Below are 14036 nucleotides of genomic sequence, written 5' to 3' on the forward strand. Positions count from 1 at the left end.
GAGACACATTCTTTAAACAGGATCTGTCCATTGTGAGACACATTGCTACTCTGAGACATATTCTTTAAACAAGGCCTGTCCATTGTGAGACACATTCTTTAAACAGGGTCTGTCCATGGTGAGACACATTGCTACTGAGACACATTCTTTAAACAGGGCCTGTCCATTGTGAGACACATTCTTTAAACAGGATCTGTCCATTGTGAGACACATTGCTACTCTGAGACATATTCTTTAAACAGGGTCTGTCCATGGTGAGACACATTCTTTAAACAGGGCCTGTCCATTGTGAGACACACTCATTAATCAGGGTCTGTCTATTGTGAGACACATTCTTTAAACAGGGTCTTCCATTGTGAGACACATTCTTTAATCAGGGTCTGTCCATTGTGAGACACATTCTTTAAACAGGGTCTGTCTATTGTGAGACACATTCTTTCAACAGGGTCTGTCCATTGTGAGACGCATTCTTTAAACAGAGTCTGTCCATTGTGAGACACATTGCTACTCTGAGACATATTCTTGAAACGTGCTACTCTACTGAAGTGTTGTCCTTTCTGAGACGTACTCTTCAGACTGAAGAGTCTGCATCGAGTAGCATCCATTTTGAGACACAGTATTTAAACATGAGCTGATCTATCTGAATGGCATCCATTTTTCTACACAATCTTTACATATGAGCTTCTGAATCAAACTGGAACTGTTCCATCAGACTGTCATCCTGTCCAATTCTTTATTATTGTGATGCATCCACATGTAACCATTCAAAGATTACATCTGTAACCATGCAAAGATTCCATCAGTAACTTTGAGACAATTTCATCAGTAACTGAGATGATTCTGTCTGTAACCATGTGAAGATTCCATCTGTAACTCAGAAGATTCCGTCAGTCACTTTGAAACGATTTCATCAGTAACTTTGAGAAGATTTCATCTGTAACCATGTGAAGATTCTATCTGTAACCATGTGAAGATTCTGTCTGTAACCATGCGAAGATTCCGTCTGTAACCATGCGAAGATTCTGTCTGTAACCATGCGAAGATTACATCTGTAACTGAGAAGATTCCGTCAGTCACTTTGAGAAGATTCCGTCTGTAACCATGCGAAGATTCTGTCTGTAACCATGTGAAGATTCCATCAGTAACCATGCAAAGATTCCATCTGTAACTGAGAAGATTCCGTCAGTCACTTTGAAACGATTTCATCAGTAACTTTGAGAAGATTCCGTCTGTAACCATGCGAAGATTCTGTCTGTAACCATGCGAAGATTCTGTCTGTAACCATGCGAAGATTCCGTCTGTAACCATGCAAAGATTACATCTGTAACAGAAGATTCCGTCAGTCACTTTGAAACGATTTCATCAGTAACTTTGGGAAGATTTCATCTGTAACCATGTGAAGATTCTATCTGTAACCATGCGAAGATTCCGTCTGTAACCATGTGAAGATTCTATCTGTAACCATGCGAAGATTCCGTCTGTAACCATGTGAAGATTCTATCTGTAACCATGCGAAGATTCCGTCTGTAACCATGTGAAGATTCCATCAGTAACCATGCAAAGATTCCATCTGTAACTGAGAAGATTCCGTCAGTCATTTTGAAACGATTTCATCAGTAACTTTGAGAAGATTCTGTCTGTAACCATGCGAAGATTCCGTCTGTAACCATGCGAAGATTCTGTCTGTAACCATGCGAAGATTCTGTCTGTAACCATGCGAAGATTCCATCTGTGACCATGCGAAGATTCCGTCTGTAACCATGCGAAGATTCTGTCAGTAACTTTGAGAAGATTTCATCTGTAACCATGCGAAGATTCCGTCTGTAACCATGCAAAGATTCCGTCTGTAACCATGCGAAGATTCTGTCAGTAACTTTGAGAAGATTTCATCTGTATCCATGCGAAGATTCCGTCTGTAAGATTCCATCAGTAACTTTCAGAAGATTCCGTCTGTAACTTTGAGAAGTTTCCATCTGTGACCATGCGAAGATTCCGTCTGTAACCATGCGAAGATTCTGTCAGTAACTTTGAGAAGATTTCATCTGTAACCATGCGAAGATTCTGTCAGTAACTTTGAGAAGATTTCATCTGTATCCATGCGAAGATTCCGTCTGTAAGATTCCATCAGTAACTTTCAGAAGATTCCGTCTGTAACTTTGAGAAGTTTCCATCTGTGACCATGCGAAGATTCCGTCTGTAACCATGCGAAGATTCTGTCAGTAACTTTGAGAAGATTTCATCTGTAACCATGCGAAGATTCTGTCTGTAAGATTCCATCTGTTACTTTCAGAAGATTCCGTCTGTAACTTTGAGACAGGTCTTTCAGAAATGTGAACTGTGAATTACATGGTATAGTTGAAAAGGATAGATCTGTCTGAACTAGATTCACCCAATTGTCAAAAAAATAAATAAGAAAAAAAAACAAAAAGAAACAAAAAAACACTTTCTATGAAGAGATAAAAGGGCTTCCTCTCTGTTTGAAAGTCCAACATAAAATGACTGGTCCAGAATACAGCTGGTGCTAGAATGCCCTTGTTACCTTAACTACATGATGCAAGTCATTTATGACATCAGTTTGTTATGGCAACTAGAGCTTCATGATGTCAAACTCTTATTTGCTGTGTTTTCTATGTATTTAAAGAAATGATCTATGTTTTAAAAGGTAAAACACAATCATAGGCACATAAAGATGGTTTAAGTGTTTGTACTTAATAAAGTTTAAAATGCACATAAACTGATTTATAATCTAAGTTCAGCACATTAAGGACAACATGTCCTTCTTCACAGTGTAGTGTTATTGTGCTATATGTTTGCTAGTTTTCGAACATCTGTTTTTTTATTATTTTCCAAGAACAAATGAATGCCACTTTGCCCTGGTTTCCAGAGCAGTTTTGACTGTGCCCTTTCCAGAGCTGAACTGTAAAATAAGCCTTGCGTACAGTTTCAAAATAAAACCAAAAATAATTCCTCAAAACTTGTACTATCACACATATCATCTTCCACAAACATGTTCCTGTTCAATACTATTTTTAAGATACATTTATTTCTGAAGTGGCATTGACATGAGCTCCCAGGTGATGACCCCCCTTCATTATTATTATTTATTTCTTAGCCGACACCCTTGTCCAGGGTGACTTACAATTGTTACAAGATATCACATTATTATACAGATATAACAATATTTTTTACAATTACCCATTTATACAGTTGGGTTTTTACTGGAGCAGTCTAGGTAAAGTACCTTGCTCAAGGATACAGCAGCAGTGTCCCCCACCTGGGATTGAACCCATGACCCTCCGGTCAAGAGTCCAGAGCCCAAACCACTACTCCACACTGCTGCTTCATAAAACATGTTGCTCTGTGGGCACATTTCCAGCCACTCATTTTTGCCGAGGTGTTGAGGAAGTGCTGAGGGTTCAGCTCCAGCCACTCATTTTTGCCGCGGTGTTGAGGAGGTGCTGAGGGCTCAGCTCCAGCCACTCATTTTTGCCGAGGTGTTGAGGAGGTGCTGAGGGCTCAGCTCCAGCCACTCATTTTTGCAGAGGTGTTGAGGAGGTGCTGAGGGCTCAGCTCCAGCCACTCATTTTTGCAGAGGTGTTGAGGAGGTGCTGAGGGCTCAGCTGCAGCCACTCATTTTTGCCAAGGTGTTGAGGAGGTGCTGAGGGCTCAGCTCCAGCCACTCATTTTTGCCACGGTGTTGAGGAGGTGCTGAAGGCTCAGCTCCAGCCACTCATTTTTGCAGAGGTGTTGAGGAGGTGCTGAGGGCTCAGCTCCAGCCACTCATTTTTGCCGAGGTGTTGAGGAGGTGCTGAGGGCTCAGCTGCAGGGCTGTCTTCCTGTATTTTTTGAGGAATGCCATTCTTCTTGTTTCAGATTCTGGTATGCTGTGTATACTATAGATTTGCACCCTATAATAAATCCAGGCAGGCTGCAGCCCCATTGCTCTCCTGTGCTGTGATTCGGAGTCACACTGGAGTCCCAGAGAGCTGATTACTGTCAAACCCTTTTTGAGAATATACATTGTATTATAATGATGCTTTTCCCATGTGTATGTGAATGTTCCTGTGATTATTTACAGTTTACTTTAATCTAGTAATGACCAGTATTGTTTTATCAAATAGTAATATTAAAAATGAGTGTAGTTGGTATGATCAGTTCATAATTCTCTATAAATAACTGTATCAGTCAGTAAAAAGTCCCTCCTCCTTGATGTTCTTCTTTGTTTCTTATTGTAGGTGATGCAGGTCTTGTTTCTGTACAGTGCCTTCACCTGCGTGAGTGAGGCTGCTATGAAAACACCTAGGGGAGGCGATGCTGATTGGCGGCACTATGCAAACTCAGTTGAAAAAGTATACAGAGTATAAAAAGCCCTGTGCTTAATGAATCAGCACCTAACTGCTACAGTCCTGTTCTTCAGGAAGCACAGACCAGGTAAGACACGCCAACTTACCATTGCACTGACAACTTGTATCTGTTCAGCAATTTGTTTTAAATCTTCAGTCTTCAGCCAGCAAATCAAGAAGCTTCCAGGCTTGCCTGCGGCTGTCAGGGGCTTAAAAAAGAGCTGGAGTGAAGATACTCTTATAAGAGTCTACCGCAGGATATTCCTACAGTATTTGAGCAGTTAAAAAATAATAAAAACACTGGGAGAACCTCACTGAAATGAGTTCAGATGAACACAAAGTGTTCCAATCCGTAAGGGACTATTAGTATTACTTGTTTTATTATTGCAAAGCACTTATTTAAACTGTTTAAGCGATTCATTTGAATCACCTGAGGTGACTCCCCGTTTAGTGTCGTCATCAAAAGTCTCCGTGCACCGTTTCCAGGCAGACATCCCATCCGTCGGCTGGCGCTGTGAGGAAAGCGGGGTGCTTTGTTCCCTGTGCCTTATAGGAAAGCAATCTTTCTTTTTTCTACGTCGTTTTTCCCTGTTCTTTAAATGACTTTACGTGTATTTGTCTTACCTTTGTGGTGTGCTGCATCCCCTTCCTGCCGCTCGGGGAGGCTGCTCCTTTACAAAACGGATTTCGTGTTATTGTTTTGGTTGGGTTGAAACGAGAATAGCATGTCTAGTTCGACTCCAATACGATCACCGACCGTGCAGTCTAACAGCAAGATGAAAAAGGAGGAGTCGTTCCTGGGCAAGTTGGGAGGCACCTTAGTGAGGAAGAAAAAATACAAAGAAGGTCAGTTTGATGTGTTAAATACTACGAACACGACTACAAATCCATTTGAAATGAATCAAGAAGGATGCTGTTCTACTACTATGAGAACGGGATCAAGTTATTTCATGATAAACTGTATGCTGATGTCAGTTCGTGAAGAAACGTGAAATATATATGATTCATTCATTTGAATTAACGGCATCAGTGTGTGTGCAGAGTACAGTTGGTGTAGTTATCGGTTTACTGTATTGTATCTGCTATGGCATGTTCTAGTATATACTCGGGGTTTAGTGAATGGGGTTGGCTTTTTTTTCCGGGGGGGGGGGGGGGGGGGGGGGGGGGTATAATGTATATCTGTAATGCACTACAGCACAATTAGGATATGTAACGCATATTAAAATTCTGACTTATCGATCGTAATATTCTGCCTGGAATACACATTTTCTTAAGCCGGTTTGCGGATTCATTCGTTCATCTGTAATTCTTGCTATGGCGGTGCATTCAAGTTGTTTTGAGATAGACATTCGAGACAGTCTGTACCTCACGGTATGGATGTTGTTGTTCACGTTGTATGCATCACGTACTCTTGCTCGAGTTTGCGTTTTTAATTCGAGTTGACACATCAGTCGATTTTCAAACTCAAACATCGGGTCTTGCTCCAGTTTTTATTCGCGACTCTAACGTCCCAGACTGTGTTTGTGGCAGCAGCTGCTGTAACGTGGTGGTATGCGTCTCACTGCTGCATATGCCAGTAGAGGGAGGCGGAGAGTGTGTGACAGACTAGCAATTACAAAGGAATGTCACCGCAGTTATTTTGACACCGCTGCATCAGGGCTGATTACAGGAGCTGCCCATGCGTTAGCTTGCCGTCTGAAATACTGCCCCAGATAAGCAAATCGGTTCACCGTACTGTCGGTTAATGCGACTGCCAAATTCCTAGAAATATAAAACAAACCCCAAGCTCTTTAGCAATATGAAATATTGTGCGTTTCAGGGATGGCAATAAGACTCCCCATTGCATAGCAGTTTGATACATTCCTTGTTTTTAATACAAATTCAATGACACACGCAAACGTGTCACCTATACACGCTGGGGCTAATAAGGCTCATAGTGAAACCTGGAATGGGTGAAGCTGCTATGCAATGGGAGACTTCTTTCCATCTCTGAACTGCAAACAGTACTTGATTGCTGCTGTTTCAGTTGTGATAATACAATAAATACATTCCAATAATAATAATAATAATAATAATAATAGTAGTACATACAAGCTGTTTATTTCCGTTTTGCTAACTTTATTGGGTGTGTGTTTCCTTTCTGAAACACAATGATTTGGAGTTTGTCATTGAGAATCCATCCCTGTGTCTCTTTGTTTGCTGTCGATACTGTGCAATGCTTCCTGGAATCGTATCTGTTTATCAACAGCAGTTACATGGAAGAAGACAGAGGGTCTTTGGTTACATTGCAATCTGACCACACCCATTCCTTCCTGATTCTTATTGTACTGCACTGTGCATTCTTTATGAAACACAGTGTGGGGCGTCTGGATAGCAACACTGTGAATCCCATTGAAATTGAAATGCAGACTATTGGATGATTGTTTACAGTGTCATTTCCAACAATTACAGGTTTGCAGGATTCATACTTCAATTTAGAAATGTATTAAGTTTAAAACTGTATGTTTGGGAGGGAGACTGGTAACTCACCCCTCCATAGTATTCGATTCATTCGCACCCCTCCGCCTCCCCCAATCGCACCCTCGCAGTGAGGTTAAACGCTCTGCTGGTACCTGACTGTTTTGCGCAATGTTTAAGACACTAGTCTAAAAGTGAGCATGCTCTCCTGCTCACCTGTTCGTGCCCAGAATCCTCTGTGTACTCATGCTGTTTCTCCCTGATCAGTCTCTTCGATTGGGGATTGTGCTGTTTCTCCCTGCTCAGTCTCCGATTTGGGGGTTGTGCTGTTTCTCCCTGCTCAGTCTCTTCGATTGGGGATTGTGCTGTTTCTCCCTGCTCAGTCTCTTCGATTGGGGGTTGTGCTGTTTCTCCCTGCTCAGTCTCCGATTTGGGGGTTGTGCTGTTTCTCCCTGCTCAGTCTCCGATTTGGGGGTTGTGCTGTTTCTCCCTGCTCAGTCTCCGATTTGGGGGTTGTGCTGTTTCTCCCTGCTCAGTCTCCGATTTGGGGGTTGTGCTGTTTCTCCCTGCTCAGTCTCTTCGATTGGGGATTGTGCTGTTTCTCCCTGCTCAGTCTCCTCGATTTGGGGGTTGTGCTGTTTCTCCCTGCTCAGTCTCTTCGATTGGGGATTGTGCTGTTTCTCCCTGCTCAGTCTCCGATTTGGGGGTTGTGCTGTTTCTCCCTGCTCAGTCTCCGATTTGGGGGTTGTGCTGTTTCTTCCTGCTCAGTCTCTTCGATTGGGGATTGTGCTGTTTCTCCCTGCTCAGTCTCCGATTTGGGGGTTGTGCTGTTTCTCCCTGCTCAGTCTCCGATTTGGGGGTTGTGCTGTTTCTCCCTGCTCAGTCTCTTCGATTGGGGGTTGTGCTGTTTCTCCCTGCTCAGTCTCCTCGATTGGGGATTCCTGCAACGACAGAGCGATGATGTGCAGAACAGTCTCAGATTGCAATGCACGGGGTGTCGGTAGAGGTTCATATTGAACCTCAGATCTTGGAGTACAGCAGTTGAACCTGGATAAGCGGTCTCATGCCCAATGTCTCCCTGTTCATCAATAGTTTGCAGCACTAACCAGTAGGAAAACACTTCAAAGCTTGCATTCCTGGTAGCCTGCAGGCGACTGAAGACCACTAAACCTCTGATGCCTGCATGACTGATCACAGCAATGCAAAGCACAGTATTTGTTACTGTAGTTTAAATAAATAAAAATAAAGGATTGTATAGCTTGTGGATTAGATCCCCTTTTTTAAAAAAATGCATTTTCACTGCTGTAACCTTGATAACTTATCTAGGGAGAAATGCATCTGTAGTGTATTTCCTGGTTGTCACATTCGTGGCAATCTTTAAAGACCAGATCATGACTTTGCAAGTCATCGTTGTTGCAGTAATGAAGAGACTATTTGTTATTTTATCTGCAAACCGGCCAAAGCCCCATCCAAACCTTTTTGAAAGAAGACGAAACACATCCAGTTCATCCACCGAGCAACTGATCCTGTGCAACTGCAAGTAAGTTCTTTGCTATGACTTTAGCCATGGGGCAAGTGGAGTCTGTTTATGCTTGCAGCTTCTCATCCTAATTTAAACTGTCTGCATTACATTGCTGTGATAAAATTGTAAAACTCAAGTCAAGCAGGCAAAGGTTTCAACTGAAGCCTTAAGTGTTATAACACTAACCCATTTGTTTAACCTACCAGTTTCCTACCTACACAGATGCTGCAGCCATCTGCACACAATATATCAAATACAAATGAATTCATTATTGTGAACAACCCATGTTACAGCAACAAGTACAAAACATCTGTGTTGTAATCACATATTTCAGCAAATCGAATATTTACATTTTTAGATTTGCTGTCTTGACTTCCAGCAGTTCTAAGAAGTTTTTTTTTTTTTTCACTGTTCAGTTTGTATTAGTAGCATCTGTTTCCACTGCTAAACTAAAGATGCTGTTAGACGTTCTGCAGCACAGGCATGATTGCATTACCTTTACAGTAATCAGATGGGGAGTATAACAAGGGCAGCATTCAACAAGGAACTGTTGGCAAACATCGTTAAGTTTCTGTAATGCAAGTGTGTTGTACATGTAAACAGGATCAGAGGGACAGCTTTTGCATTCAGTGGAAGCTTGTTTATAGTACTGTTTAAACCTTTAATTCAATACAGCAGCTGTGTGCTTCATGCAGTTTAGTTTACAATGTATGCTGACTGGTGCTTTTAAGTTGGGGTTTTAAAAAGTCACCGGGATGTGATGGCTCTGGTTGTATCGGACAGACCCGTCACTTACTGTAGTGCTGGTGTTACGTGTCTGTTAGACAGAGAGGGTGAGTGGACAGCCAGAAATAACTAGGGCTACATTTAAAGACACATTGATCTCCCTTCTGCAGCGACTTTATTTCTGGGCTGCAGTAAATCATCACGGTTACCTAAACAGGGATAAGTAGCTTTACTGGATAAATAAATGGGACCAGTGCTTGGTACACATTATCCAGTTTACAATTGTTTTAAATTAACATGGCATTGATTTTATAATGAATTATCCCAGAAACACATGGGAAATAACTACATGCAAACACAGTGTCTAATATTGAGACTCCAATGATTAATAACACCTGAAATGACTTGGAATTGTCAGTAGACATTTTGCAGTCGGCTCCCAATACAAGCAATGCTTACAAAATGCTGGTTTGTGAAATATTGTATCTGGGTTACAAACTTCCAGTAGTCCTGCACCCAGTTCTGGGTTTCTGAACGCCCCTTGTTAGGTATGTTATTGAAATCTGTAGGTGCCAGGAGTTTGAACAATCAGACCCCTGCTAAATCTGCTCTGGACTGATCACACTGCGTCTGTAGGTTGACTGTTACAGTAGGAGTTGTTCATGCAACTGTAAGGGAAGCAACGCTATGTTTAAAAGGGGTTGCTCAAACTCCTGGCTACTGAATCGTTTAAATGATATATTTAATTGATGGTAGTTTGCAAACCCAGGACTGGGTGCAGCGCTAGTGTGAGTTTCTAACCTTGTTGTATGTACAGTATAGTACGCTACCATAATCTTCCTTTTAATGTTAAAAGTAAAAGCATCCAATCTCGGGGTACAGGCTTGACATAAAGTTCAGATTCAGGTTTAAGAAATAGGGAAGCACTGTTGCTTCAGAACTATAGCAATGTGTCTTGGAGCAAAATCTTGCTGGAATCGAAGCAGAAGACGGGCAGTAAGGCTGAGAATCGTACTTTGTGTCTCAGCTGGGATCCATACCATGCCTCGCTCGCATCCTCCTTCACCAGAGCACCAGGCAATGGTACGGATCCCTTCACTGGCACCCAGGCTATGGTATCTGCTTCTTCTAGAATGATGCAGCCGCCCTCCTCATCGGAAGAGAAAGTCTACGTCTCATTGCCCGGCTGACAGCTCTTGGAATGAACACAACAGCACCATCAGAAAACTACCCAACTGGAGCTTCTTTACATCCTTAAACCGCAAGATATTATAACTGAAGAAGTTTCACGTATCTTTAAGGACCCTGACAGAGGCTATAGAGTGCATTGCCCTATACTGTAGTATGGCTTTCCAAGGCCCAATTAAGAGGCTTTTTGTGACTAAGCTTGCGGTATATTAGGAAAGAACTTGTTTTTTCTGTCCACCGCTAATAGACATAACATGCTCAACACCTTAAGCACCCTTACCTTTTCTTTCATTATTTGTAATGCTAAACCTCACCCCAAGCCTGATCAAGACTTGAAGCCAAAGTTCTGAGTGAGCACTGTAAGATACAGTACATAGTCACAAGAAGTGCTGCCCTGAAGTAATTTCCAAATACATTTTGAAAGCAATGAAAGATAAAAGAAACTGGATTCATTAATTTGTTTTTTTTTTTTCCTGCGACACACGATGTAAGCAAGTATTTAAAAAAAAAACAACAACAAAAAAAACCAAAGCTAGAACCACACATACCACTGCAGCTCGGAGAACACATCTGCTGGCTCAGCCGGTGGTCCTCCCCAGTGCTTCTGCGTTCAAGCTCCTCAGGTATTTGCTGGTGGTGTGTCTCCTGTTCCCTCTCCTGAACTGTGTGGTGTAACTGGACCGGTGCTGTGACACAAATAGCACGTGATGACTGGCCAGCATGCCACGTACACTCCAGCTGCCACCTGGTCTACAGCACCAGAGCCCCTGTCACATTCACTGCTGGAGATCTGCACCAGAGACATGGCAGGCCTGCTGTGTGGGACCAAAAGGAAGAAGCAAGGTACTGTGGGTTAGAGTAACAGGGCAAGACAATGTGGAATGTGTTGGAACTCCTGCAGTATATGCAACACTGTAGCAGGGTCTTTTATATTTACAGGACTCATGCCATCGTCACCACCTCCTGTTCTTACAAAGGTTGAATATTTTGAGTGTGCTATTTACAGAAGGTGCCAGTGGAGTTACCTTTTACAATCCACTGTAACTAGTGAAAATGGAAATCACCTTCTAAATAGTTTTGTTTGTTGAAAAAGCAAAATGTTGCAAAGTCATAGACATTCATAACCTAAGGTTTTGTGGACTACTAAATGTTACCTTAGGTACGGTGGACCAAGATAAGTGCTAATTGGAATGGCATTAATGCTAAGTTCTGAGCTAGGAGATTTCTGGTTGGGTTCACGGCTGTGTGTTGTTGTGGGCGAGTCACATGGACTTTCACTGCCTCAGACCCATTGAGCTGTGACACAGGATGCCAGTGCTGTAGTAACCCAGTCTAAACGACACACTCCATCTCGGCTGGGCTGCTGGTAAGGTCGTTTACATTCATCAGTAATTAGATGCTTAATGAAAGTTTCCCTGGGAACAGTCCGGATTAGCTAAATGAAAAGATTTCCATGGCTACTCTGGGTTTGTCCTTGATGTGCAGAAGCTATTAGTTTCATTTATTAGTTCAGTGTCTTACTGTAGCGGAACACTCTGCCACTATTCTTTGACTACCTACAGTACTGTACCTTGGTTATTTGTGATAAATTAGTCCAAGATTAATGCCAATTCAGCACGTTTGAACCAGAATAACAGAGGGGAAGAACCAAATGCAGTAAATATTGTATAGCTTTGCACATGGATTATAAAGTATGCACAGACAATTGCTGTAAATGCTAAAGCATAAAAGATTAAAAGCTTTCGATATTGGTCATAATGGTGAGGAGATTTAAATTCACTGGCCATGCTAATAATGGACTGTGTTAAGTAACCGAGCTGTTTTAAAACTGTTCTATGAGGGTGGGGTTGAAATGAGTGACGCGTACAGTTGGGTATTTCGATTGTTGCTATATTGAATCTTCGTGATGCTTTATCTGTAGATGCCTAGCCAGACCCAGTCAGTGAGACTGGCGCCCAAGCTGAGCGTGGCTGCTTGTCTCGCAAGCTCTTTGTGGACAGCTGTTTGGAAACGGTGTCAAACGCAGTCTTGTCTTTGTGCAGGCCAGGAATCTTTGTATTCAATGTGAGTGTGGTCAGCTTTGTTTACTGCTCTGCTGGCTCATTGCAGTTCATTGAATGGTGTACATTTCCAATGTGATATACTTCAGACGTTTGTCTCGCAGGTTAGATCGTGCAGATGATCTACCACATAACATGCACTGTGCTGTACTAGCTGTACACAGGGTGCTGGATTTTTTGATTGGTGGCACACATTCCCTATATGGAAATGTTAAACGCATTCAATACTAAAGTTTAAATTCAAGGGAAATTACAGTAGCACCCCTAGTAGAAGTGATTTGTACACTTTGAATGTTTACATTAGATATTTGTTTTGTTCAGTTCGCTATGGCTTTGTAATTGCCTTGAATTACTTTGTGGGTGTTGTCTTTATTGGAGTTGCTTTGGTTGAAGTACAGGACCACTGTTTGGGTGGTGGGGTGTGATTAATACTGCTGAATAATAATGCTATACAGTCTCATGTCTATGAATGAGTACAGGGTTTGTAAGTGGATGCCTCATCATACAGAGAGAGAGTATCCGCATTTCATGTAACCCTTAACAGCCTTAGTAATGTTTAAACTGTTAATTAACATAAAAACGTCACAGTATTTTACTGAACCTTTAATCAGAAATGTACTGTTTTTAATGAGGATCTTGTTTGCTTTTATTGCATTATTTTTTTTCAAAGTTGAATCATTTGCAGTATATTCATTTATTGTGAAAACAAGTGTAAAGTGTGAAATATTAAATACAAAAGCAAAATAGAAGAGGTGGCTTTAAATACTACACCTACTTTTTCATAGAAATCGTGTGACAGTTTAAATGAGGATCCCAAGCTGAAATATGAGCCGGTCAGCTTGGAGGCTTGGGGTCAAGGTTAGGAATAGGGTTTTAATTACCCACTAGGATCCCCAAGCTGGTGGTGCATGTTTCTCTCTTTGTGGTTTGGTTTACAAAGGGCATGCATGAAATAGAAGCATCAAATTGGTAACATTGAAAACACAAGCGAACATAAAAAACAAACTGGATTCTGCATTGTTAAATGAGATCTCTTTATGCGAATGGTGTGCTGAGAATGAACCAGCCTTGATGAGCTGAACAGCCTCTTCTTGTTCAAGAACTTCTTGTATGTTCTTATTTAGGTACAGCAGGTGGAGAAGGTGTGGGTTATAATCTGGACATACAAGTTAATACATGCAAAGACAAGGTGATAAAATCAATGCCTTCTGAGTTGTATCTTTTGTTTCCCCTCCTTGTTTAGTGAGCGACCTGCACGAAGAGGGAAAGAATGCCATCAACTCTCCTCTCCAGCCCTCCAGCATAGACATCCACCCGGAGGACACCATGCTCGGTACATTCAGCTGTCATCTCCCCTCGGTGCCCTCCTTTAAAATGCTTCATGCAGGCAAAAACACATGCATGGGCTGGGGCTGCGAGATGATGGGTTCAGGGGGCCGCAGCGCATACAAACATGCTCTCTCCCAAGTGACCCTGACAAAGCACCGTTCTCCAGACCCGGGGGTCAGGTTAATTTACACAAACGTTTCCAGGCAGGTTTGTGTTGCATTTGCAGTCAGACGGTGTACAAGAGTCCAGTAACTACAGAGGCGTTGACGTCAGAGCAATGACACTGAACACAATGAAAGCAGTAGCACTTCAACCTGTACAGCCAAACAAGCTCTCTCACTAAAGGGATCAAAAGCAACATTTCAGGAGGGGTGGCCTCAATCAGGGTGTCTAATGACATGAGGGAGGGAT

At 42.1% G+C, this 14036-nt stretch overlaps 1 protein-coding gene across 7 annotated transcripts in view; it reads left to right on the forward strand.

Moving 5' to 3' along the window:
- Positions 1 to 4341: 4341 nt before the first annotated feature.
- Positions 4342 to 14036, forward strand: part of LOC117419825 (beta-parvin) — a 39047-nt gene continuing 29352 nt past the window's right edge. Inside the window, exons 1-2 of one of the 7 annotated variants that reach the window (XM_058985534.1) lie at positions 4342 to 4431; positions 13540 to 13629. In XM_058985534.1, the coding sequence (XP_058841517.1) occupies positions 4380 to 4431; positions 13540 to 13629 (142 nt within the window). In that variant the 5' untranslated portion in view covers positions 4342 to 4379. Of the gene's footprint in view, positions 4432 to 4904; positions 5190 to 8205; positions 8341 to 10823; positions 11080 to 11542; positions 11603 to 13539; positions 13630 to 14036 lie in introns of those variants that run through there. The other 6 variants (XM_058985533.1, XM_034033057.3, XM_058985535.1 and 3 more) reach the window with 6 other exon arrangements.

The sequence above is a fragment of the Acipenser ruthenus genome, chromosome 14 (genome assembly GCF_902713425.1).
Source record: "Acipenser ruthenus chromosome 14, fAciRut3.2 maternal haplotype, whole genome shotgun sequence".
NCBI lineage: Eukaryota > Metazoa > Chordata > Actinopteri > Acipenseriformes > Acipenseridae > Acipenser > Acipenser ruthenus.